The sequence below is a fragment of the Heliangelus exortis genome, chromosome 16 (genome assembly GCF_036169615.1).
Source record: "Heliangelus exortis chromosome 16, bHelExo1.hap1, whole genome shotgun sequence".
Lineage (NCBI taxonomy): Eukaryota > Metazoa > Chordata > Aves > Apodiformes > Trochilidae > Heliangelus > Heliangelus exortis.
In genome coordinates this window covers 13,028,983-13,056,446 of record NC_092437.1, presented here as the reverse complement: position 1 = coordinate 13,056,446, position 27,464 = coordinate 13,028,983, and the positions used below count along the sequence as shown (strand labels likewise).

Genomic DNA, 27,464 nt, shown 5'->3' with positions numbered 1-27,464 from the left:
TGTTTCCACTGTTTGTTTTTCTTGTCTCACATTTAATAATCATGAATAATTAATACCAAGCTGATTCCAGAGGGGTTTTTTTTACAGATTTTTGGACTGCTTCTACACTTGCTCCATTAGTCCCAGTCTACCCTTTTCTGGTTATTTCATCACTTTAATTCTCCTGGAAATGAAATGCTGTGATAATGCATTGCTTAGGGTGTGTAATACCTGTGCATGAACCAGCCATCATTTCCCAGGAGGTCCAGATGGGTTTAGCTCAGTTCTTTCCTTTTATAATATTATTACACACTTCTTAAAATTAAGCTTTGTGTAATCTCACCACAAACCATCTACAGACAACTCAATTAATAGCCCTATTATTTTCTCTCTCTGCCCCAGAGAGGCCAGTGTTGGATCTCACCAGTGGATGCCTGTCAGTTTGAAGAGCTCCCCAGCAACTTCATTTGTCTCCAGTCACTTTTTATCCAGTTGGCACTGCTTGTTTTGACTGTGAGCTGCTGGCTCTGCTTTTCCCTGGATTTGGTGGGGAGTGGAGCCAGATCCTGGGAAGCAGGCTGTGCTCCAGTGCCTTGGAACAACTGTGTCTGCTGAGCAGTCTCCTTTCTTGACTAACTTTCTCATCATGTCTTGCTTCCCAGTACCCCAAGTTCTTAATAAAATATTCAGGTTATAGTGAAAAGTACAGGCAGCCATGCAGAGCTTCCTTGCCCTTGTCCCCACTTTCTGGTCCTGGTCTTTGAGGAGTTTTTTGACAGCCATCGGTGGATGGAATTAGGAGGTTTGAAAGGTATCCTCAGGTCTATAAACCCCTTGTTGTTTAGACAATTCTAGAAAACATCAAGTAATTTCTACCTAGCAGACAGTGCTGTTCCTCTCCCTCCAGACTGATTGTAGCCACCTGTTCAACAGACTAAATCCATCAAGTCATTTTTAATCATGTTCATTGGACTGTGGAGCTGTGCCAGGGTCTTACTAAGCAACAAATGGGTTCAGAACAGGCACATTGCAGAAAATAGTTCCCTCTGGTTCTGGTTCTTATCAACTTGCCCATGAAGGCTAAGAAATCATCAACATTTCAGATTACTGGAGAACAAAAGAGCAGAAACTTGGCTTCCTTGCATCGCAGTCAAAACTCCATCTAGTTTGGATTTGTACCAGCATAAACCAGAGAAGAATTAGACACAAAGCCAAATAATCTTTGTATTTCTTAAATAATTAAGCAAATCTACAAGGAGCTAAGTTGATGAATGGTTAGCAAATGACAGTGAAGTGATGAGATGCTATTCATTAAAACTGAGTATAACACCATAATCTGTATCTGCCTGTTCTTAGGGGAGATGTTCTACTGTTTGTAAAAATATCTTAGAAAGAGGAATTCTTAGTGAAGCAAAACAAATTTATTTTAAATAGCCATACAGAGTGGTGAGCTTCCCTGGTACAAGGATTTTGTGTAAGATTTGACCTATAATATTTTGCTCTAGCTCTTCTGAAGGTCTTGGTTCTCTCTAACAATTCACTTGTAGTGGTTTTACCAGGGCTCCAAGGAGAGAATGTAAATTTACAAGTTTAAGCAATAAATGGTTTTCTGTGGCACTAGAGAAAGATTTCATCAGTTATTAACTGGAGTTTATTTGGACAGTGTAGGTTTCTGCTTGTAAAGACAGGTAATGACTAGAAAGACAAAAAAAGAAAGACTGAATACTTTGCTGAGTTAGGTCAGGTCCTTTTGGACTATTGTGTAAGACTGTTCTAAATGGGTTTTTTTTGATTCTTCCTTACAGTTTCAGTGTTTCAATGAAACACTGCAACACTGTGTTAGAAATGAAATGCTTCACCAGGTACTTGACAGGAATTACTGGCAATATGAAAGGTGAATTTTGACTTCATGCTTAATAACTGTGTATCAATAAAATCACTATATTTTTATCACAGACATTCACTATGAATTTATGAATATTATGAATATATATTATTACATGTAATACTTATGTAATATATATATATTCTCTGCTTAAAATTTCCTATTGATCTACACCAGCAGGAATTCCACGTATATAAAGTAATAGGCAAATAGACCCTGGTGTGTCCTAACTCTGTTTTAGGTAGGCACCAAATGCAGAGGCAGTCAACCTTTGATATCTTCCTTCAATGTGAAAGACTCAGCTCTTGAGTTCAAAACTTGGATTTCCAAACTCTGTGGCATTTCCTTGCTGAACTTATCCACCAACGCTTCAAGTGGCAGCATCATGGAATCTTGCCAGGATGACTTCTCTACTAGTAGAGTTAAGAAATGTGGTCCTTGTAAAATTAAAAAAAAAAAAAAAGTGATAAACCTTCCTTAGAAAGGAGGAGAAATATTTTTGCATGTCATAATCTGAAACCCTAATGCAGGAAGAAAACTTTTTGTACCTAATACTGTTGGTCATTTTGCATTTCAGTTGCTGATTTCACAGGATGACTTGTTGTTCAGGCTGCTGCTAATTATGTGCTCTCTGTTATGGTAATTGGCATCTCTCAATTTTGTTGTTATGACTACAAAGTACTTGGGAACTGGCTGATAATGCATAAAGACTTCAGCCTGTCTTGCTGGCAAAGAACCATCACTGCTTCTTTCTGTTCTGTGTCTCCATGTGTGTGCTGAGTTACAAGCTGTTTGGGGTACAAGTTGTTTGTACACTGTTTTACAGTGCTTAGCTCTGATGCTAGATACCATGGCAATACAAATAGTGCAGGTATGTGCATATATAAACGTGTTTAATCCACTTCCCTCAGTCAGCAGTGATCTCAAATCCCAGCCTGTAGTGCAGTGCTTAATCAGATTTTGCCTTATGTATTGGACAGGCCAGTGATCTTGATTCAAAGAGAATGAATGGTTGAGTTGCTGTCTCAGTGATTCTGGACCTGTTTGATTGCCATGTGTAGGGAATACTGGCATTAGAAATTGACAGATTGTATATTGAAGCTGGTTTACCCCTGTGCATTGTTCTGAAATGGTGAACAGTCATTATGAGCTGAATATTGTGTACTGTTCTTCATACTTAAAAAAAAAAAAAAAAAAAAAAGGAAAGAAGAAAATATTTTCCCCTGTGTTCATGGGTTTTACATTCTCCATTTCCCTGTTTTTAGCTTTTGCAGCATGCAAAATATATGCTAAATATATGCCTATGGGGGACCAGGTGATGTAGGAAACTCTTATCTGATTAAATCAGTAAATCCAATTGAATCTGAACCTTCTCAGGAAATCCCAAGTTCAATTTGCATTGGTTGGGGGAATGACAAAATACTGTGAGCAGAAAACTGTGGACTGAAAGGTTTCAGTGAAGAAGCTACTAGTAATTTACTTAGTCTTATATGCAGATAATGCTTGGACATCTGCAGATTCTGGTTTAGGAAGCAAAGTAAATACTCAGTGTCTTGCTAAAGTCTCTTAACCTACTATTTCTACCACTGGTAGAAATATCATATCATATATGATATATCATAGCAGGGTTTTCTTTGAAAAAAGTTGATTTAAGGCCTGGGTGGATGAGCAGAACTCTTGGTGGAATGGGAATCAGACTTCTCTACGTCAGTTTCTGTTGCAAACCTCAAGTGCAGGATCCTGTCTGGGCATGACCCAAGTTCTCCCTAACATGGACTTTAAACAGATTTTCAGATACAGGACATGTTAAAAACCACCTCAGTTCTGTTGTCTAAACTCAATAGGCCATGTTGCAGCTCTCCAAAGCCTAAAAGGCTTCCAGATTTTTCTGATGGTAGAATATCAATGACTATATATATAACAATACCTATATATATGTATATATAATAATATATACATTCCTTGATGAACTGCAGACATTCTTGGCAATACTGGGAGACTTAGGAAAAAGAAACAAACAGTAAAACTAAAATCCAAGATCCTGTATCTCAGGTGGCCCTCACATCTAGGGGAAATAATGGTGTTTGCCTTTCCTTAGTTGATTAGATTTCCTGGAGTGGTCTGTCCTCTTGGTTAAGGAACTGCTCCCTCTGCTTGGGCACTTTTTTTCCATTGTGCTGATGCTGGGGAAATTACCAGTTCTCACTTCCCATCCCCAGTAATTTCTCTGCTCTTGGCTGCTCACTCAGTTGGTAGCACTAAGAATAGGTGAGTAGAAATGTCATTCATTGTTCAGCTTGCTGTCCGAGGCCTTCAATGCCTTTAATGGCTACAAAATTGTTTCTTTCATACACAAAAGAGATTTCAAAATGTCTCGTCTGTTTTTTTTCAGGGAAGGCTGTGATGCACCCTTAAGACACTTGAAATAAAATGTTGTTTGTCAGACATGGAGTTTGTGATGTCAACAGGCACAGCTCCTCAGCTCTCTGCAAGTATAGAGGGCCATTAAAAATGCCCACTCAGCCTATGGGTTCTGGGTACTTGGATCCCCAGGTTTCAAAGCAAGCCAAGCTTCAGGAATTAATTGTTTCGTATGAATGGGATTAATATGATGAAAAGAAAAAAGAGAAGACAGAAGAAAAACCTGATGGTTGTCTGCATTTTCTCTAAGTAGCAAGGGTTTTAGATATATCCAGGTAATGGTCTTGTGAACCGTGACATGTTAGGAGGGTGAAGATCACCACCCAAAGCCCTCTTCAACTCATGTTAAGGTAAAATGGAATAAACAGAGAAAGTATCTTTTGAAAAAATTGTTTTTATTATTAGAGCATATCCAGGGTTAATAGGGTTGGCTGTCAGGTATTCTTTCAGTTACTTTCAGAGGTGGAAAGTTGGCTCATTCTTTCAGGGAAAAAATGATTGGAATATTGTATACATGTGCACATTCGATTTTGGAAGTATGTCTTTGGGTAGACTTTCTGCTTTTGTGCATATTTTACATTAGCTGGAGACACTGACATCTGACATAAAGGTAGAAGAGATCCCTTTATGGTCTGGAAATTTCTGGAAAAAAAATAATTTCTTTAGGTTTCCTTGGGTTACATCTATGCTTACTCCCAGTGAAAGAAGTAGAAAGATAAAACTGAGATTTGAATGAGGCATAACTGTGATAGCAATAAAGCCTGCCCTTCCCTTTGCTAACCATGCTCTTCTCAGGCTGCCCAAGGATGTAATTTCAGTCAATTAAAATCAGGAGTGACTTCCTGAAATGAGCACTCAGAAACAGTCCTATTAACATCAGTTCTGATTCATCCAAGTTTTGTATGAATACTGAGAGCTGATCTGTATTCTTGCTCAGATTAGTAGCAAGAAAACATGAGCTCAGGTGAGCATCCACTCTCTGTGAGTTGCCTGCTTGGTTTGATGCTGAGTTACAGTATGTGAAGGCTGAGGTTGAGGCACATGGGTTGAGAAGCACCTCAGATGCTGCTTGGGTGGGGTGTCTGCACCACTTTGCCTCCTCCTGGTCCTATGTTTCCTGTCTACTACTACAGCTCCTTTGAGGCCATGTCCAGTGTGACTTGGCTCCTCATGCTCAAATAGGATTCGTGTATTTCACAGCTGTGTCATAGGAAAATAAATGCTTAAATGAGAATGTTTTGCTTTATGGGCTGAAAGAGCCTAAATCTGCATGTCAAACCTGGCATACGATTCTTTATAGGGGATCATAAAGCCTGTAGGCTGGAACACAAGGCTATGTTCACTCTCTGGTCGTGCAGCCATCCAACAATCTTGTCTTCCAGTTGTAAACCAACATGTTCCTGCTTGCTTCACCAGTATGTTGTGAGGACACACTGAGCAGTTCCTTGAAATGAACTGCACTGTGCATGCAGCAGTGGCCTCTCTTCAAGCTCAGGGGCACATATTGGATTTCCAAGAAGGGAGAATCAGTATCAGTGATGCAACAGCAGAATGGATACCAGAAAGTCTCAAGTCTCCTCCGTGGTGGTCTCTCATGTTTAAACTCCAGCCTGGCTGCTGCCTTTCTTCTCCTTACTGCCTCTCATCTGTTCTGCACATCTTTAGGGAATGGACAGGGAGCAAAAGGACAGGGGGATGTTCAATTCTCCGCTTTGCCTTAAATGAAACAAAGAATTCTGCCTCAGGCTTTTCCTGCAAGCTGACAGGTTGCTATGGATTAAGTTACTTAATCAATCCAGACAAACCATTCCGTGCTGCCTCACAGTAGTCAGTCCCCCCAGTCACTTGCCTTTTCAGCAGCTTAGAAGCTAAGGACAGGGATGTGCCAGACAGCAAAAGTTGTTAAGTGGCTTCTGTAGATGAAGCTATAAAATCTTGGTGCTTTCATCCTTTTCCACCATCATTAGCTGGCAGAATAGCAACTGATAAAGCTGCTTAAACTACAGTTGACCTGAAATTACATGTTTCAAAGTTTGTGTTTATTCCTGCCTTTCTACTTTTTTTGGTGCTTGTTGAGTTTACATTACCAGTCCCTGTGGGAGATTAGCAGCTTCTTTATGCAGAAAGCTGAAATAGATTTAATAACAGATGATACATGAGTTTAAATAGTCCATGGAGTTAGAGGCAGGAGAGGGAGCCAAAGCTGGCCCTGACTACTGCCTGGTGGGGAAGAACTTTGTTCAGATCAGATGAGGATGCAGTTTTCTGTATTTGTACAGGCTTGGTGAAGTCATAAGAAAGAAAACAGATGGGCCTAAGATGCCTCAGCCTCAAAACAGTCTTAGTAAGGGAATTAAATTCTTTCTTTGACAAGCACTTTATGTATTAAATTATTAAATCAAAGGGCATCACTGTCACCAGTGCGTGCTCTGGCTGCATATCTGAAAGGAAAGGGAGTTGGGCTTATCCTTTCCTGAGAAAATCATAATCATTTATCTTCATGGGATGGTTTTAAACTGCAGCACCTGAGTTCTGCTGCCCTGAGTGAGGGCATTCAGAGAACATTCAAAGAGCATCCAGATGCTCAGCATTATTTCTTGCCAAGCAGTTCTTTTCACAGCTTGTTTTGTGACTTCCTCCTTCATAGACTGGCAGGTGTGATACTCACTGTATTGACACTGAAGGCCAGGGGCTGGGGAAATAATAAGAGTAATAAAGTAAAATACATCTAAATTTTAATATCAGTCGAAAGAGAAGGATCAGGAAGCAGTTAATTTTGGCTGCCTAGATATGTACCTTAATATGAGTTGTGCATTCTCTGGAGTGGGCTATTTCCATCTCTGCAAAGGGAACCTGAGATCACTTGTACAAGCATGAACTTATCAAGGCTCCCTGGTAAAAATCAGGGTATTTGTAGTCAGCTCCTGGATGCCTGACATCCTCATGTACAAAGGTCTTTGTGTCAGGCCTCACATGGTTCATGAAAGATCTCTGTAAACAGAATGACATCCCATAACCATGCTGCTCCATGGGCAGCACAAAGGATGCTGCTCCTCTTGTTCATGATGTGATGTTACAGGTATTTTGGAGTTGAAAAACTCATTAAATTACATGCACTTGTAAAATGAGAGCTAATTGGCCATGATCCTAGCCCTGGGGAGCTTGTCATTCTCAGATTACCCAGAGACACTGCCTGGGGCAGCATTCCCAGCCCTGGGAAGGTTGCCTTTTAGCACCCTCAGTGCACAGGACTCATAAATGTCTTTTGCTGCAGCACTGGAGATTCCTGTGTATCTTCCCCTTGGGAAGCCATGGGAGAGTCTATAGCCACCTTTTTTTTTTCCCCTTTTACAGTACAAATGATGACTCAAAGAGAAGCATTCAGTTCTAATCTACGTGAGTTCTTGTAATAAGCTTTACAATTAGAGCAGAGTCTTACATCTAATTCACTTAATTTACGCTGGGAAATGAGATACTGTTCAACTAATCCAATGCTATTTTCTTCTTTATTAGAAAATGAAAGCATCCTCTGAGGCTCTGGTGGGATTCAGGCTAAGCTTCTGAGACACAAATAGTGAGAAATGCTAATGAAATAGGATGCTGCTGTAATTCCCACTTGGTAACTGGTGCCCCCTCTCCTTTAACCTATCCCACAATCAGGAGAGGTGGTAGGAGGCTGTGGTCCTGTACTGACTCCTCCTGCTCTCAGGATAACTGCAGATTCTTCTTGAATAAGATGACTCTAATACAGATGAACTTTTGTCATCCAGGGTTTGTTCCAGATGTCTTACATGGTGTGTGCAGTGCTTTTAGAAAATGCTTAAAGAGGTTTTCTACTGCTTTAGAGTACCTCCTCCTGTAAGCATTACTATATTCTCTTTAAATTCAGGCAACCCAGTTACTTAATTTAGAACATATGTATTCAAATCATCAAGGAACATTTCCACTTGTTCCTAGGGGGAAAATACATGAAGAATATATATTCTTTGTTTCCATCAGACTGCAGCAAGTTCTCTTCTTATAGAAGTACCTACACCGTTGTGAAACATAAAGAGAAAAGTCTGTAGTCTTTGAATTTTGGGTTTTTGGTAATGTCAGAAGATGATCATTCTGCCTAATACTTGGTCTCTTGCTATATTGGATTTCTTGGGTGATATTGGTTACTGTCCCCAGTAATTCACTCACCTCTTCTTTTTCATTCCTATTGTGCTGCTGCTTTTTGACAACTTTGCTCAATTCTTTCCCATCTTTCTGGATCATTTTTATTTCCTCCTCCACTTCTTGTACATGAAATGCATGGTAAGTCCCTTGTAGACAGAAGCATTCATTAGCTCTTAAGGGAAAAGAGAAGAAAAAACCACAGGACATGCTATGGTAAATTAGCATTCTTTGTCATTCTAAAGTCACTTCTCTCTGTGTTATTAAATTCTGGGTTAGGAAGGAGCATCAGATGGAGAGGACTGACACTAAATTTCTAATCTATAAAGCAATAGAACAGTGTCAAAATGCAGCCCCCCCTACTTATCCCTAATGTCTGAACTATTGGGCTGAAAAACCAGCCTGCCACAAGCTAAAAGGGTAAATTTCCATTTTTGCCTGTCAGTCTGGGCTTCCTAAGCAGATAAGCATCCTGTGGCTGTTGGTTCATGAGGGTGAATGCAGTGTTGCTATCAGTAGTGGCAAGCACAGAGCTGCATGTCCACAGGGCTGCATCCCATGCTAGGGGAATGCTTAGAGAGAAGATGGGAAACTCTGACACGTAGAGGTGATGTTTCCCTTTTCCCCCACTGCTCTGTTTCCTAATGGGATGGTAAATCAATGGTAAAGGCTTTTGCAGCTGTAAAATATATAAATCTGTGAAACCATTGCCCCTTCTCCTGTAGGCTGTGGAAATCCTAAATCTTCCTGTTCTATTGCTGTCCTGGATTTTGGTTTTTAATTACAAATATTTGAAAATTGTTGATTTGAGAGTTTTTCTTGGCACTTCTCTTTGGGAACAGAGTGTATTGCTTGCTTGCTGGTGCAATTTACCCATCCAGGTGAATTAATGATTCACTTTATTAATGCCACTGGCATGGTCTTCCCAGACAGTTGACGTGTGCCACTGCTGTCAACCTCTTACATTACTGTGAGACAGATCTGTCTCTCTTTTAGACAAAAATGTCTTAGGACAGTGTCTGTCAGTGCAGTTAAGTAGTCTCATGCTAAATATCATAAAATCCTTGTGCCTTTCTTTGTGCAATAAATGGAACTGGAAGTTCAGGCAATTACTGGAAAACAAAATCCAACTGCTGCATTTATTACAGTAGTAGGAAGTGTACTAACAAGCAATGCCAATATAATTACTGTCATTCAGAGCTCAGGCTTCTTATTGCTAGGGTGTAAAACTAGAAAGGGTACTCCTAGATGCTGCTCAGATGCTCTCTAATAGCCAGCAATAAAGAATTCAAAAGAGTTGTGCAGAGGTGACAAATTCTGTTTAACAGGTGAAAGGGCAAAAAATCAGACCAAAGGCACTTCACCATGATTATGTTTTTACTTAAAATATCTGGGTTTTGATTTAGTAAATGCAAAGTTAAGTACCTGTGTTCTCAATAGCTTTTAAATCTGTGTCTGTTGAGTAGAAAATTATGCAAAGATGTTTTGTTCTTGTATTTTTAACTGAAGTTCTGAGAAACTTGAAGCTTGGTTTCCTTGCCTTCCAGTCCCATCCTTATCCATTTGGCAAGCATAGCCCACAGCTGCTCATTTAGGATGCTGTGAGAAAAGCTTACAGTTCCCATTAGGAGGGGAAGAAGCACTATCGTGTTTGAAAACACAGATCCTGCTTGTCAGGCAAATATCTTTTGAAAGCAGCTCCCATCCCCATCTCTTTAACCCCCAAAGAATAAAAAGCACCATTCCTTCTGATCTATTGGAACCTGTGCTGTATGTTGTGTGCATGTGAGAACCAGGGCTGTCTGTGTGCATGTTACAAACAAGGATCTGGTGCTTTCTGGGGCCCTGGCTGGGGATGGGGCTTTCACAGCTCCTGTTTGGGAAGAGTTCTGTGGTGATCAAGAAGTGTGGAAGGTACAGAGGAAGTGGTACAGACACAGATTGCCAAACTGCTTCCCTCCTCTGTTTAACAGGCACGTCAGCCCTTTCTGAGTCCTCCCTGGTTTTGCTCTCTGGTGGCCTCCAGTCACAGAATCACAGAATGTTTAGGTTGGAAGAGACCTCCAAGATCATCCATCCAACCTTAGCCTAACACCACAATCTAACTACTAAGCCATGTCCTTAAGGACCAGGTCCAAATGCCTTTTAAATGCCTCCAGGGATGGTGACTCCACCATCCTGGGCCATTCCAATGCCTGACAACCCTCTCAGTGAAAAAATATTTCCTATCGTTCATCCTAAACCTCCCCTGGTGCAGCTTCTGTCCATTCCCTCTGGACCTAAAGCTCATTTCAGTTCTTGAGTGAGTCATATTGGGAATTTCATGTGTTAGCATGGTTATTCAGTAACAGAATAATCACTTTCAGAAATGGAATCATTGAACTCTTCTGTACAGAACCATTTTGTTAACCTGAGAGGTTCTTTCTGTTTGAAACCATCCATGGGATATCATGAGCAAAGTGAGAGCTCGTGGTCTCCTTGACTATATATTTTATCAGATGGTCTTATTATGAACAAGGAGGGAATTTAAAAATGAAAATAGAAAAAATCTGTTATTCATGCTCATTGGAATGTATAGTATTCATTGCACCAAGCCTGTGAGAGTTCAAGGAGTGTCTGGAAGAGGCTCTTAATAGTATGGCTTAGTTTTAAGTAGTCCTGCAAGGGGCAGGGAGTTGGACTCAATAGTCCTTATGGGTCCCTTCCACTTGAGATATTCTGTGATTCTGTTTGGGGATTTTTTGGTCCTTAATGTTAGCTTTTTCTGGCACTCGTTGCACTACTAAGCTGTCTGTCATTTTAAAGCACTAACACTGGCCAGCCCTCTCAGCTATGGACCACAGCTATACTTTCTCTTCTAATGGGAGGAGAAGGGCACGACCCAAATTCCCTTTGTGTCTGCACAATTAGACTTGTTTGGCACATAGAAGAAAATCTGCTCGTGTTCAGTAACTCCCTTTTTGAGCTTGCCCTACGTAGGGCTTTTGTTTCCTTGAAAGAGGCCACCCAGGAACCACGTTTTTCCGTGTCCTTCTTGAGCCTGGGATTCAGGCTGGAAACTATTCCAGCTGCAGCAATTGTTCCTGATGTCCTCATCCCTGCAGCTTCCTCCTCTGGGCCTCGAGAAAGAGGGAAAGGGGCTGAAAGGCAGCAACAGGCTTGACAAAGCTTACAGTATAAAATACTGTCTGGAACAAGTGGGGCTTAAAATATAGATGATCACAATTACATGTGTACAAGGCCAATCCATCAGCATGTTTATTTAATTAAGATCACATGGAGATTTTAATTAAAATAGTGTGCTCATAACATCAGGGTGGTCATCTGTAACTGATAACTGTGCTTGGTTGCAAAGGCCAGGAAATGGTCATTAGTTGTGTGCTGGTTTTGCTAAATAATGTTGAGGTCATTTGCAATAATTTGACACCAAGAGGTATTAAAAAAGTTGCTTTGTGTCCAGTTGGTGCCAATAGGAAAGAGCTTGTTATTTTCAGTGGGATGGGATTGAACCTTCAACTACGACACCTAAAAAAGGGAGGAACAATTTAAACAACTTGATTTGTAATAATCTGTGACACTTGTTTTCAAATGGTACTCAGAAAAGTGAAAATTATCAGGTGGGAAAAAAAAAGAAAAACATAACTTCCTTTTTAAATTATTTTTTTTACAGTAATGCTGGGTGTCTTAATTTAAATCAAGCAGTTGTAATTTCTAAACTTGCTAAACAAGAGTTTCATGTCTGTTTAGCAGGACAAACAGCTCTATTAATTAAGCTCAGTCCTGTAAATCTCTTTTAACTGGCAATCAAATCCCAGAGTAACCTGAATCATGTTGCTATTGAAGTCAGCAGCCCAGGAGAATGGAGTTTAATATTTCATTTGTCTTGTTCAGCTATGATGTGACTTGTTAGATGTCACTTTTACATAGGGAATAAAAATCACAAAGTGTCTTTTAATTGTCATGCACCAGGAAACAGACAATAAACTGTTTTTGGTTCATAATAATTTGATTTTTAATGAAAATGTATCTACATGCATTTCTTAAAAACAAATTTCTTGGAGAAATAACATTACTAAGTCAAAACATAATCATCCTGACATTTCATATCAGAAAAAGATTCCGTCAGGAGTTAGAGGAACAGTGCAAAGAAAAAGCACAAACAAACAACCCACAAAAAACTCAATTCATGATACAAGATTTTGTTTTTATTGGATACCTACCAATATTTTTTTTTTCTACCTATTTTTCTCCAAGGAGTGCTGCATTCAATCTCAAGGAGATAGCTTGGCTCATTGTAATGAGTTAGCCAGAGGAAATTAAATTAACATTTCAGTTGATCATCTTGTATAATAATGGTTTCCATGCATTGGTTTCTCTTCACTAAGCAGACATTAACCTGCAAAACTTTTCCAGAGGGGAAACTCCCATCTTCCTCTCATCATGTGTTTCTCAAACTCCTTTATTCCACATTTCTGTGGGTCCTTGAGTCTCCCAGTTCTTTGGGTTCTTCGAAGAACCAGCTCTAAGAGGGGTTTAGAATAACTCCCACAGAACTCTCACATTAATGTCATGCTATAACATTTACAGATTTCTTTTTCCTGAGACAGAGATGTCCTTTTCATCACCTTATATTCACAAGAGAATAAGAGTTTGTGTCCTCTGGGCTGAGGACAAACCACATTAGAGTGTGACAGAGGGAAAGCTAGATGAGATTAAAGAAATTGCTTTTAGTCTTGCACAGTTCAGCTCAGGTTTTCCAAACCACAAGGCATACACTATTCATGCAGCTTCCAATATGCGAGTGTTATTTATACACCGACAAAGGGGGAAAATAAAAATCAGGCAGGCAGCCAGAGCCCTGGAGATTTCTTTTTTGGTAGTTTTCATCAGAGTGCTGCTGAGATGCCTTTTATTGGCTTGCAATCCTTTTTATCACAGAGGTGATATGCAGCAGCTGGATTCCTGCCTCCTCGTGCTACATTTCAGACATCCAGGCACTCTTCAAGCCTCACGCAGGCTTTGCTTGAGTACCTTTGCTCATGAAGTTAAGCAAACTCTGCAATCAGTCATGACAGGAGGTGCTGATGCCTCAGAGTTCTTCTTAGCTCTAAGCTACCAAGAGCCCCCGTTGGAGCCAGTTCTAGCAGTGTCCTGACTCCTTATGTCATCAACCATCAGAAGTTTCCTAGTGCTTAAACTTGCTAGCATTTTTTCAGACACAACTAATGCTTTGCTTAAAAATATAAATTATATTCTTCAATTTTACTTGGTAAAATCACAAAACAAGCAATTGATTTGAGTTTTGCACCCATTGCTAATTTTGTCATGTTAAGCGTGACACGTGGGCTGAACCATGAGACCATGGTTGGTGATGGTGATATTCTGTCCCATTGGGTCTTGGGGCAGAGGAAGGGCTCTTGTACTTGAATCTTTTTATACATGGCACATGCTGAGTGCACTTGGTGTCTTTAGGACTTCTTTCCCCCCTTGCCCTTCAGTATCATGTTCTTGCTGCTATACTTACATGAGGAAAGGAGTATAAACCTTCTGATTTTTCAATGACTTGTGTTTCCTTTTACACAGGGGCTGTTTTGTGGTTACTGTGTCTTTGCAGGTGTTTCTGAAATGGGAACACTGCCCACTGTCTAAGGGTGAATTATCAGCACAAATCAAAGAAACTAAATCATTTTCAATATCAGATTGAACCCTTATGAAAGATTTTTGGGAAGAAAAATTGTGTGTTACAAAAGCTTTTGGCACAGCCGTGCGAAACAGATACACACTGGAAATTTGACCCTTTTGACAAAATTATCTCAGGCCTCTCATGTTGGTTTTTTCTTTTGTCTCCAGAACCCCCAACTCCTATCGCCCCCCCTGAGCTGCTGGCAGTCGGAGCCACCTACCTTTGGATCAAACCCAACGCCAACTCCATCATTGGAGATGGGCCCATCATCCTGAAAGAGGTGGAATATCGAACGACCACTGGGAACTGGGCAGAAACACACATTGTAGACTCTCCTAATTACAAACTCTGGCATTTGGATCCTGATGTGGAGTACGAGATCAGGGTGCTGCTCACTCGTCCCGGAGAAGGAGGCACGGGGCCCCCGGGGCCACCGCTCACCACAAGAACAAAGTGTGCAGGTAGGCTTGGCAGGGCTTCTGCTGCTTCCCAGTGTGGCACAGATGCTTTTGGTTGCTCACCAGCACATTAACAAATGCTCCTCTGCATGTCCTAATTGTGGGGGTGACCTGGAATATTTGACTTTTTATTCCAAGTGTTTAATTATCTGTTGGTTTTATGCAGGTAGCGCGTTTGCCAAACTTTCTGGTGCTTTGTCTGGCTGCTTTCTTTGGAAATGGGCAAGCAGATGAGTTTCCTAACCAATTCTCCAGTAGGCAGATTGCTTTTAAGCCTAGCTATTATAAACAAATGGGCTTTATTATAATATTTTGTGGATAGTTCAGCATTGGTTATTAACACACTGACAACACTATCGAGGCAGTGTGGTGAAACAATAAGCTTTAAGGTTTTAACATATATTCAATTCTATTTGATGGAACTTATTTTCTCCTCAACTGCTCAGACACTGTTCAGCATCTTCCCTTTGTCTTTCATATTGGAAGAGATCAGTTTTGATCCAGGGACAAGAAAAATCTATTTTCTTTCTAAGCCATATTGGCCTTTCCAGGAAAAAATAAAAGATCATGATCCTCATGTTTCAGATATCTTTTCTGTTCATTCTGTTTTCATACATTGACCTTTAGCCATTAAGGGAAATGAAGGTCTGTGCCTTGCAGAAGGATGAATGAAGCAGTTTTCTACATGACAAGTTTTTTTCCACCTTACAGCTGTCTGCTCAAGGTTTGCATTTTTGTAATATTTGCAAGATTCTCTCTGTGGTGTGAACATGGAACAGACACTAAAAGGCTCCTCTCCTTTTTCTACAACCTTCCTTCTGTCCCCACAAACTAGTGGTTTAGAGCAAGTGGATTAAAGCAGTAAAGAGCTTATGCAGAAGCATCCAGGTTCCAATTGATCTTTCTGACCAAACAGCAACTCTGACATGTGAAGAATACATCAAGAACAGTGTTTTTTTTTATATAGGTTATAAATCACCGAACACTTAGTGTCTCTTTCAGCACCAGTTGAAAGAAAATCAGAGCTTAACAATCTGGCATGGAGGTGTTTGGTATCTGCAGCACCCATCCACTGGTTAGAAGACATTTTTGGAAGCTTTTCTGGAGCTAGGCAGAAAGCATTAAGTGATGTGGATTATTTCCCTATTTGGGAAATTGGCACACGCTCTGCTACCCATCTTTTGTCTCCTCTGTTGCCTGTGTGGTCAAATTCTCTGACCCTCAGCAGAAATAACTGCAGGCCTGGGACTGCACATGTGGGTATGGAGTGTGATGTGCTGAGATTTGGTCTGTATTTTGTTCACTGAGGCTCTGCAGCAGCCAAACTTGCAAACTTTTCTGTATTGCCTGTAGAGAATTCTTGCTTTAGTTCAGTTGAGGGTGAAAAAACCCCAAAGATGTTGGTTTGTGCTTAATCTTGTACTGGATCTCAAGTTGCTGGGTTTCCTTATTTGGTGTAGATTTTGACTGACATGAAGGGTGATCCAGATGATGTGTTCAAAGTGGTTAAGCTGTGCCACTCACTGTTTTCCAGCCTAATTTACTAAGGAAAATCTAACAGGGGAAGGTAATCCTGTCAATGTTAGTTGTCATACAGAGTTTGTTGCAATTAACAGTAATGGCATTTATGTTTTGTATGGTGTTGGGGGAGGTGGTGATGTTGATCTAAGTGTGAACTCAAAAGAAGAGAGAGACCCAATACCTGAATATGTGCAACTTCCACAAAATGCTAGCTGAAATGATAGACAAGAAAATGCAACTCATTATTCCAATTCCCATATGTAGTGGAACTCCTTTAAAATGCCATGTTTCAAGGTTAATTACACAAAACTGCCACAAAAGGTATTTAAAAATGTGCTGAACCAAGGAAACAGCTATGTTTTGCTATTTTTCTTAGAGTACATAAGGAGTAACATCAATGAAAATTGAGAATTTTTTAAAGTAGTAGAGGAATGAGTGATGCAGCTTTTTGCAAGTGATTTTTTTGTTGTTGTATCCTGTCATTACTTTTTCTTAGCAAGAAAGAAACACTTAATCCACATTTGTGTGCAAACAGTGGATTACTGGAATAGTCCAGTTCTACTGGACTGTTTAGTGCTGGTACTTTGTTTATTAAACCCACTAATAAAGATAAAATTGACTGCAGTAGTAATAGTAGAGAATATCAGCTACACTGGAGAGGTATTTAATTATTTAAATTGCAAGAAACAGGTGTAGCTATAAAGCAAAGGTGTCTGCAGCCTTGCAACACTGAGAAGACAATGTCCCATTTACTAAGCCATCTCCTTAGTATCTTTCCATATACACCTTAGATACTCATTTGTGGGGGAGTTTGGTACCTACTGGCTTAACCTTTAATTTAAGCACACCTTGCAATGAGATTCTTATTTTTTATTTTCATCTCTAAATAAGAACAGGATTTGAGAAGGGCCAAGCTTTTCTTCTACTTCAAATCAAGCTACAGAAACTCATTTACAAATTTGCCATTTTCTGCTGGGAGGGTCTTGACTGTTGGGCCTTGCATCAGAGCAAAGAAAAGGCCCAGGTGGGCTCAGCATGTGCTTAAAAAGTCATTGCAACATCACTCAACTCTTATCAAGATCATTCATGATATTCAGGTTTTTGATCAGTGTGAATGGTAATTATCTTCATGCACTTTAGAAAGTTTTTCATTGTAGAAGGCTCAATAACGAAAGGTCTTGCACTAAGTGAGCACAAAGAAGTTTTATTACACTTCATAAATTTAATTTCTTCAAACAGTATGTGCCCAGGCATCTGTTACCCCACTGGTGATGCTTTTGGTTTTCTACACACAGCATTTGTTTATATTTGATCTTTAGTTAAGATACTGAACATGAAGTCCCAGCTGGCATCCTTGCAGGAAAAGCTGACTGCAGAAAATATGGAAAAGCCTGCCTGTGGAAAAGCCTGCTTTTTGTTGTGGGTTTTGTGTTTTGTTTTGGCATTTTGGGGTGGTTTTTATTTGGTTGGTTGGTTGTTTTTTTGTCGATGTTTTGTTGGGATTTTTCCTTGTGATGTTTTCTTTTTGTTAGTTTTCCATAGACTGTAATAGTCTGTGACTTGGGCCAGGAAAAAGATGAAATGACCTTGAGGCATAGAACAGTAAAATGTCAGTCAGAAGGAACAGTTGCTCAGCAGGGAATGGGGAAAAGAGAAAAGCTGCTTAAGGTTATGACCAGACACAGGGTTGAGAGGTGGTTAAAGGAAAGAAAGATATAAAATGTTAGTTTTTACCCCCAAAATAATAGGTTAGGGGAGATAACAAGATCAGAATAGTATGTTTGAGTACAGTTCCTGGTAGTGCCTAATAGTTCAGCATTGGTCTTCTGAGTGTGGTGGGGTTTTTTTTGTTTGTTTTTGGGTTTTTTTTTTGCCATCCTCAGTAGATGAACAGAGCTCTTTAAAAATCCCTGTTCCATGGGATTCATTCAGAAGTGTGTGCTTAGGAAAGCTGTGATTTGGAATGCTCGGGGCTTGTTTTCCTCTCTGTGCTTATTTACTATTCCTCTGTGTTTTTTCTTTGCTTGCCACAGATGGGGAGAACAGGGGGAAAATCCTTTTTTATGTCTGGTAGATGGGAAAGATTGGGAGACATTGCAAATGAGATCATCATTTGACCTCATCCAATAATGATTGGATCTCCTGACTTGAGGTGTTTAATCAATGTGTAGGTGTGATGCTTAGGAATATGGTTTAGCTCTGGACTGGGTAGAGTTGGGTTAATGGTTGGACTTAAGGGGCTTAAAGGTCTTTTCCAAGCAGAATGATTCTGTGATCATTGTGGAGGAAATCTCATCTGAAAGTCTTTGCCTTCTAGTGGGGCAAACTCACATAAAAAAATAAAGGAGGCCAGAGGTATCATTTAAATTAATAGTAATAAATGGACAGAGAGAAGATTATTTTAAAAAAATAATATTTAGACCTGGTTAATATGTGGAAAAGCTATCATGAGCATTAGTTTCTCTGCCTCATTGGACAGTAGGTGGCTTATAAGATGTGGAGGGTTTTGTGACCTTGAGGACTGGAAGCAGGAAAATTTCCAGTCTGTCAGGAGAGTTATTTGATAAAGGAATGGGAGAAAAAATCCTGAGCAACCCCATCATATGCCCTTCAATACAGAATCTCCACTTCCAACCCCCCAAAACCAAAACCAACCAAACCAAAAAAACGCCAAACAAACAGAAAAGAAAAAAAAGGGGAAAAGAAGTGTGTAGAGTGGCAATGTTTGCTTCTAGCCCAGCTTATGGAAATCAGAGGTTTGTCCTCATATGAAAACATTCCCATGGATCACTCACAACCTGTCCCTTAAGCTAAGCTGCTGGAGACTGGGTTCTTTAGCAGGAGGATGTGATATAGCTCCTGGAGAAAGGAGCAGTTGTCAGGATCAATACTCAATTTTGTTCTTGGCCTAGGGAAATAAAAGTTAGTCTTGAATGATGTGGCTGAATTCAATAGTCTGTTTAAAAATAGTCAGGATAAAGCAGCTGATATAAATGCAAATGATCTGTACCTCCAGAGTTTGATGTGGTATTGCAAAGCAGTTGGAAAACCTTTTCATTTGGTTATTATTAAAAGGTACTTTGTTGCCATGAAATCTTGAGCAGTTAAGTAGCAGTAAGAAGCTTTTGCTATTTTTTTTTTTTTTTTGGTGGTTTTAAGACCACACTTTCATATTGCATTGAAATGGTTTTGTCTGTTGCTTTGCTACAACTGCTAGAAAAAGAAGGTGGTTTTGTACTGTTATGAAGTGCACCCACTGAACAACCACAAGTTTACTTTGTTGTGTGCTGAGTTGTAATGAGTTGTTACAAGAGCAGGTTCAAAAATACTTCTTTCTGATTTAATTTTAATCTCCAGTTGAATAGGAAAAACTCTTGTTAATTTTGAAAAAAAAAAAAACAAAAACCAAAAAAACCAACAGGCTTGCAGTACTCCTGACTTCATTGTGTTTTTCAAGCTCAGAAAAAAGAAAAAAAAGTCAGAAAAAATATGATCTATGAGTCAAATCACTACAGAAATGGCAGATCAAGGGAATTGAATGACAATTCTGTATGACTGGTGGGTAGGTATTATTAGGATCAGTGTTTCACAGGCTAATTTAACTTGGAGTTTACTCTAAGCCTTGTCCTGAAGTGAACGTTCATTTCCCTATTAATATTAATGAAATTTTAACTCTTGGCTTCACTGTATTCTGTAACTTTGGATGCAGAGGGCTGACAAAGAAGGTGTCTTTTTTTACCAGGGTTGCCTCCACTCACAGAAGACTCCCTGTAGAATGCTTGGAGTGAAAGCCTTCCCTGGGTTTTTTATTTTCCATATTGATAAATGCTGTGAGTGACTTCCTCAGCAGACAAGAGAAGCTTCCACAAGGCACGTTCTGCTTGTGCTCAGTTTTCCTCTAAATTCCCTGAGACAAAAGCAGGTGTAGCACACTGAAATGCAGTTGTTCTTCCCTGGGTATCAGCTGTTGCCAGGAGCTGGGGAGGAGAGCAGCTGGGGATGGCATCATCTTGTGTCTGACTTTGGGTGCCTGGATCCTGCAAAGCCTCTGGGACTGGTACTCATTTTAGTGACTTTGCTTTGCTTGCTGATTGATACTGGGTTTTCGTTCCTCCTCAGTGGCCTTTGGCATGTCAGCTAGAGAGCAGAGGAAATAGGAAATTCCTTCCTTTTGAGCCTTTATTCCCTTATGTGCTTGGAAACAGCCTGGCAGTGTTGTTGAAAGACAGGGACTTCACCTGGGTTGCATCCTAGCAACTTAAATTCCTTTGCATGTAAGATGTTGACTTTCCCTACTCAATTTCTTAAAGAGATAATAACTGTATCTTGTTTTCTGCTTCATTCTTTCCCCTCCCTCACATAATTTTTGGGAGAGGAGAAAGACAGCATCTACCCTTTTACAGCTCAAAGAAAAGGTGAAATATTTCACGAGGACATGAATTCTGTGGCTATGAACGTGTCAGAGCTGTACACTTTTCTCATCACTCTTTGTCAAATCTCACCCATAATGTGCAGCTTCAGACCTCCTGGAAATGCAGACAATGCTTCAGTTGAAATTGCAGAGCTCTGTAGGAAGCAAAGTGTCTTTCTGGTTTCTTTCCAAGCTGCAGAGGTGCAATTGGTTGCAGGTAGAGGGGTGTTCCAGGTGAAAGATGTCTCTGGCCATCTTGAGGAGCTATTAGAAACACATCTGAATGATAGCTCTGCAAAGAGACCTTTCAAAGATACCTTTCAGAGGACAGATCTATGAATTAAGTACTGGAAAAGAGTTGAAACAAGGAGCAGCTATGTTGTCTGGGATACAACATCAGTGACGATCTATAATAGAACAGAAAGAATCTGGGAGGAGAAAAAGAGGTAGTTGTATGATGAGGAGGGAAGCAGACTATTTTTGTAGACTTTTGGTGGCTGACTGAATACAGGACTCCTGAAATCCAGATTGTTGGAGCTGATGAGACACTTGGTGTAAGGCCACAGTCCATCCAAAGTTCAGGCACTAAATTCAGTGTGGTGGAAAGCAGCAATGTGCAGAGGAGAGATTGGGATTTACTGCTGGAGCACATCAGGATGCCATAAATCTGAAATTTGTTTCTAGCAGTGGCCAATGCCTGAAAATTCCCAACCCCAGCAAAGCACAACCAATGCCCTTTTGCCTTCAACCATGGTATGTGTGGTGAGGAATTTTCTTTATCCTGATCTCAGCAGAAGATCAGCTTTTTGTCCTGAGGCCTGGGGATTGATTGCCCTTCTCGTAGTGTGCATAAATACAGTTATGAATACAAAGGCACTCATAATAGTGCTTTGGTCTGGATTTTTTTCCCAGAGGGATTTTGCCTTGTGATGGATTTAAATTCGAAGGATTTACTTTTTATCTGCAACGGCAGTTTGTTATCCAGAAATGCTTTTTTATTTTTATTTATTAGGATGAAGTCTAGTTATTCATTTCCCCATCACACTCTTGCTGCTTAGTGGTGTTGCTGTTTAATTTAATGCCTTTCTCTACTGTGGTTTGAATATAGCATCATGTTCTGAGTAGGCAGGCTGGTTAGTAAGGTGACAACTTTCCTACAGGCATGAGGCTTCCATTCCAAGAAGAACAACTCTTGCTAATTGTGGGACCTCACTACCACGTCTAAAAGCAGTGAAGCTTCCTGGTATTTATTTTGACACCAGCTGAATTTAGGATAATTCTCTCGGTATGTCTTGACTCCCAAGTTCTGTCCTGACTTTATCCCCAACAGCCTGAGTACTCCTAACCTGAAGAGACAAAAATGGAGAAAGAGAGGAAAAAAACATAACAAAAAAGCCCAAGACAGCAACAACAAAAAAAAAGAGTAGCCCACTCTGTTTTGCTGCAAGCTAAATCCTTGAGCACAAGCTGACTTAGGGGCATTGTAGATTTGAGGCAGCCAAACATGTGTTGTGTTTACAGTCATTTTCTAAGTAAAAAGTGGTTTTGAATGTAATTTTAAGTGAACACAAGCCAGTTTGAGTTTTTTTCTTGTTGCAGTATTTCCAGACTGTATTTCTACTTGAAATCATCTGGGCAGAGGTGAAGGCTGTGTCCAGGGAGGTCACTGTCAGGAAAGTTGAGCTGATGTTAATGATTTCACATCTTCTGGGCTGGAGCCTGGACAAAAGTGATGCACAGAGAACCTAAACCAAAATTATGTCAACTTCTGTGTTAGAAAGCCACGCCAGGTCAATCAGGGGACTTGATGCATAACACAATGTTGTTTGAATTTTCTTGCATACATACAGAGAAAGGTGTGATTCCTCTTTTGCATCTTGCTTAAAAAAAATGTAGCGTGAGAGAAGCAAAAGAAGCAGATGTTTGATTAGTTTATAGGTTCTTTCTCTTTGCTTATTCAGCCTCGTTTCAGCACCCTCAATTTGAGGTTGTCTCAAAAACGTGACTCCCCAGGATGATAACCTTAGCTTGTGCAAAACTGGCACTGCTTTACCAGAGTCAGCATTCTACACCCATTCAAAACCTGGCCCACAATTTGCAAAAACGGGCCAGGGCTGGTTTTTTTTGTGATTGTCACTCGGTCCCCCTGCTTAAAAGCAATTTATTTCCATTGCATGGTGCCTCTTAGTTTTCAGTGAAGTGGCATCTTTCATAAAATTTCCTCCCTTATTACCATATTATTACTGCTTCTGTTGGTTTTTTCTGTGGCTGCGGTGAGATGATCGTTTCCAGCTGTCGCTTTATCCGGGTGTGAAAAGCTCAGTTAGGGGGGGAGGAGGCTGGAAAGGAGAATGCTGCCTGTGTATCCCTGCACTGCCTGGGTTGAGCATCAGAATCCCTCAGCAAAGCTGCCAGAGGGAGGGCTCTGTTTCCTTCTCCTGCGTAACATACCCCGTAAGTCATCCTGGGACTGAAATGACAGAGCCAGTTTTGCAAAGCCTTTAGTGGAGCATTGTGGATTTGCATAGTCATGAATCCTATCTTTGTCCTGGGACAAACTCTGCTCACTGCTTCTGTTTCTCCTTTTGCTTTTGCAAAGGCAGCTGAAACATAAATGCTTTTCGTTTGGAAATGCATTTTTAATGTACACAAGTCTGCCTTAAAAAGCACTCAAATAACGGGGCGTGTAGGGTTTATGCGCTGCGAGTGCCCAATTTTAAACATTTCAAAGAATAAAATGCTCATCAATTGGCTTTCTTGAAAGCTTTAACATATAATAATCAGCAAGGCAGGGGCTGAATGGAAAGAGAGCACTGCATTTTTAAACCCACGTTAATACTTTTAACCCTGAGATATTTGTAAGGAACAGTTTTGTTCCTGCCATGTTTACTTCCTCTTACTTTTTGTCCTAAATATTGTACCCTTTTATTTTTCCTCAGTGGACTCTGAAATACTGAGATGGACATGGTTTCTTGTTTAACACTTGCCAGTTTACCCAGATGAGCACAGCTTGGGGGGGAAGCTTGTTGCTTTCCCATACAGTTACAGCACCAGCAGATGGAGTGTGAGAGTATGAAACCTTTTTTGTGATGGTGTGCACGTCTGCACGAGCACTCTGCATTTTCATGCTGGTTGAACTTGAAAATGGATTTTTATTTTATTTTTTTTACGTCCTATTTTTTCCACGGACACTTCTAGGACATATTCTTTTATAGTATCTCAACATTATGACACCACCTGAACCTGGGGTCTTATTCCACTCTGGGGGACTCTGTGATCTGTTTCTAGTTCAATTTCTATTGCACAGGTGGAGAAGCAAAGAATCTCCCCAGGCTCTGGATTGTGACCCAGACAATTGTCTTGACTGAGGGACTGTGTAGGCATTATAAACGTTTTAATTATAAATTTTTAATTATTTACTTCACTGAGTGGAAAGAGGAAAAGAAAAACAGGAAATGCTTTCAACTCCTTTTCACTTGTTTTTGCTTTTTAGTTGTATGAACTTAAAAGCTTTTAAGCTTTTCCTTATCTTCTTTTTCTTTTTTTTTTTTTTTTTTTTTTTTTTAAATATGAAGCACTGGAGTATTTTATGACTAGAAATAGTATTAATAGTATTCAAGTAGACCATAGCTGTGACCATATCAAAGTACTGGAGAGATCTACAGGCCTGAGCATCAAAACCTCAAAACCAGACTAAAAGTTGTTGTTACAATGGATTTCACTCAAGATCCACAAATCCTCATTTTCACTGTTTGAAAATCTGAAAGCCTTAACATCACAATTTCCTCCCTGTGAGACTCTGAAAGGTTTTGTTGCATTTATTAGAGAACAAGAAGCAGTAGGAGGGAAATAGGTCTTGCAATGAGATCCTCCAGAAGTTGGTTTGTCAGTTAATGAGTCTGACAAAAATCTCGGGTGAGCTTGAAAGTTTAGATTATATGTTAAGGAAGCCACTTTGAAGATAAGGCCTTCAAGTGCTAAATTTATTTAATAATGTTTTTAATGAGAGAATATACTTCTGGCATTAAATTGTCTTTTAACAGAGAAGAAAATGAGGCAGAGGAGTGGGATGCCAAATTTAAGAGAATCAATGTTGCAACAAAAGCAATTTGAACAAAATTTTTCTGTGAACTACTATATGTATGTGTATAAAACCACTTCTTCCCCATTGGTTTTATTCTCCTAAAGTGGATTATTAATCTAGCATTGAAGGAAATCCTTCCACCTTTCACTTTATCACGTTGTGTATGTTTATCTATGTAAAACGTTATTCTGTAAAAAGATCCACATAGTTCTTTTTCCTGGGAAGAAAAAAAAAAATAATCTCCTTGTCACTAGAGAAGCTGTGCCTAAAAGCAAGTCTCCAACTTTTTTGACTTTATTTTGTTTCTTTCCTACAGAACTGAAACTGGGGTGTGCCAGTTCAGTCAAAACTGTTGTTAGAAGAGCCCTAAGGTCTGAGGTTTTTTTCAATAGATGCAACGGATTAAAATCCTGTTGTAAATTGTTATGTGTTGCATCCTGTGCCATTTAAAAATCTCCTCGTTGTATGTTGCACCCCATAATTTGCTTTGTGGTGATGGAATGATGTTAAGTTTCCTGTAAACACTGATTCCCATCACATTTAAACATACATTATCTTTTTCTTCAAAATCACTCAACAGTGCACACATACTAGTTTTTGTTATAGGCCTTCCCCTTCCTTTGTGAAAAGTCAACTTTTTTTTTTTTTTTATTCTGGTCTCTGTCCTTCTCTTCTAAAGAAAACAGGAACCACAGAGTTGAAGGATTCACAGTGTAATATGTGACATAAAATCCACGGAGTAAAACTGAGTTTTGCACCCACTGCTGATGTTGCTGTTTGTGTTCTGAAGCTGGGTTTGGTTGTTGTTGCTTCTAGTTAGTGGTGTGCACACAAAACCTGGTTACACACCTTCTCCCATCCTTCTCCCACCATCCATGAAAGGCTTAGGCAATTTATAGCTTTTCCCTGATCCAGCTGGCATGGCAGAGCCAATATTTACTTATTTTCACCCAAAAGCAAATTTCTCAGTGTAAAAGACTTGGAATCATGCTCTGTGCAAACAGGTGCCTCGTGGACTATGGGTATGTGATGCTGGAACCCATCAGTCTGTTGTGGGGCTGGCAGGTTGGTGCTTTTGGGTGCTCAGGCTTGGTTCCTTGCTATGAGTGATAATTTGTGTCATTATTTGTCCCTGTGCATGTGTCAATGTGAAACAAATTCTTGCCTGCACCAAGAAATAATCTCCAAGCAGGATCATGGGGACCTATGCTAAAAGTTGTATTATCTTGTTAAAATACTCCTTAAGGCTGGAGAAATGGACCTGGGTGCTGAAGGCATAATTATTATTGGCTTGTTATTCCTGCCTTTCCTCTGCCACAGCAGTGTCCCTTGGCTGTAAAATGCTGAGATGGTTTAAAAATAAGTGCAGATTATCGATGGAGGAGAAGGCAGAGCACTGCCTGTGATGCAGGAGTGTTTAAAAAAAAGGCAACATTTTTAGGGTTACAATGTAAGAACTTAAAAAGAAAAAAGATGGGGGGGGATATTTTTCCTCTCTTGCAAAAAATATTCTAAAAATTCTTTTCAAGCAACATCCTGTTTGCTGGGTGTGTTTTCTGTGCTAACTGCTCCAGTGCTCTCGAGTTTCTTCAAGTGTTTTTTTTTCTGATTAGAGCAATATGTGCTGAAATCTTTGCACTCCATCACCTTTGAGCATTTCTTGTAACAACAATAATTAAAAATGAAGCACCTTTTGCTCAGGTGTTAGTTCTGAGACTGGAATATTCCAGTACCAATCAGGACCTTTCACTACCTCCTTGTTTACAGCAGGCAGCTCTGAAACTTCCACCCTTCAGCTCAATTTATTCAACTTGTTAGGGCAGAATTCCTGCTGGGAAGAATCTATCAGGGCTGGCACAGTAGATCCTTTTTTACTTTTAGGGAGTACAAACTTATCTTCTGGTTTTGATGCTAGATGCCTAAATGTTCATCATCCAGCTGTATTCTAGCATTTATTTATTCCATTTAGAAGCTGATTATAGAACCTTAATATCAACAGTAAGAAGCTGTAGTTCTCAAAAATGATGGAAGTAGAAGGGAAGTAGGAGGAGTTGTAGAGACTCCTGAATCTCTGAGATAAATAACTGAAGATATTTGACCTGCTGCCTGCATGGCAATTCTTGGCATTTCCATGTGTACAAAACATTAAATTTTCTGCTCTAAAGTCCTTTGCCATGAGGTCAGCACTGGGGGAGGTTGGTGGGAATGGGATGGGTCATCGTTTAAACATCCTCCAGAGTCCTTAGGCTTCAGCAACAGAAATATTTTAAAGAATAGCTAATTAGTTTTGGGTTTTTTCAAATACAGTTCCCTTGTATGTGTAGTCTGAGAAAAGGCCCTTGCAAATAATTCAGCATTTCTTTTGTCTGAGATTGCTGCAGTACATCCATGATCACCTCATTTTGGATCCAGCAGTGTTGGATCCAGAAGTACTTGGGAAATCACAGTTTACATGAGTGAAGCAGAAGGGGTTATGATGTGCTGTGCTGCTTATCTTGCAGAAATATTAAAATTATTTCTTTTTGTGGGCAGAATAATGTCAGAACAATATATTGGTCTTCCATTGGAGAGGAGACACCAGAAATTCCTGCAGCTCCACCCAAGATCTAGAGTTGTGTATTTGCTTTTCAAGCCCAAGAAACCTCCCTGATCTTGGGGAAGCAGGGTGTAGCAGCCCTTGGGCAAATGTTCTCTGTTATCACTGCACAGAAATGGGATCATGGCCCACCAGGATCATTGGTGCTAATTGCCCCCTGCCCTCAGCAGTCTGGTATTTGAGGTTTCTCAGAGTGCTCTTCTGGGAAAATTTTGGTTCTCATTTTTTGTGTGGGATTGATCCATTGTTCAAAATGAATACCAAGGTG

General features: G+C 40.0%; 1 protein-coding gene across 1 annotated transcript in view; it reads left to right on the top strand.

Moving 5' to 3' along the window:
• Window positions 1-27,464, top strand: part of PTPRT (protein tyrosine phosphatase receptor type T) — a 439,233-nt gene that overhangs the window by 207,834 nt on the left and 203,935 nt on the right. Inside the window, exon 7 of the mRNA XM_071759664.1 lies at window positions 14,294-14,587. Within this exon, the coding sequence (XP_071615765.1) occupies window positions 14,294-14,587 (294 nt within the window). The remainder of the gene's footprint in view (window positions 1-14,293; window positions 14,588-27,464) is intronic.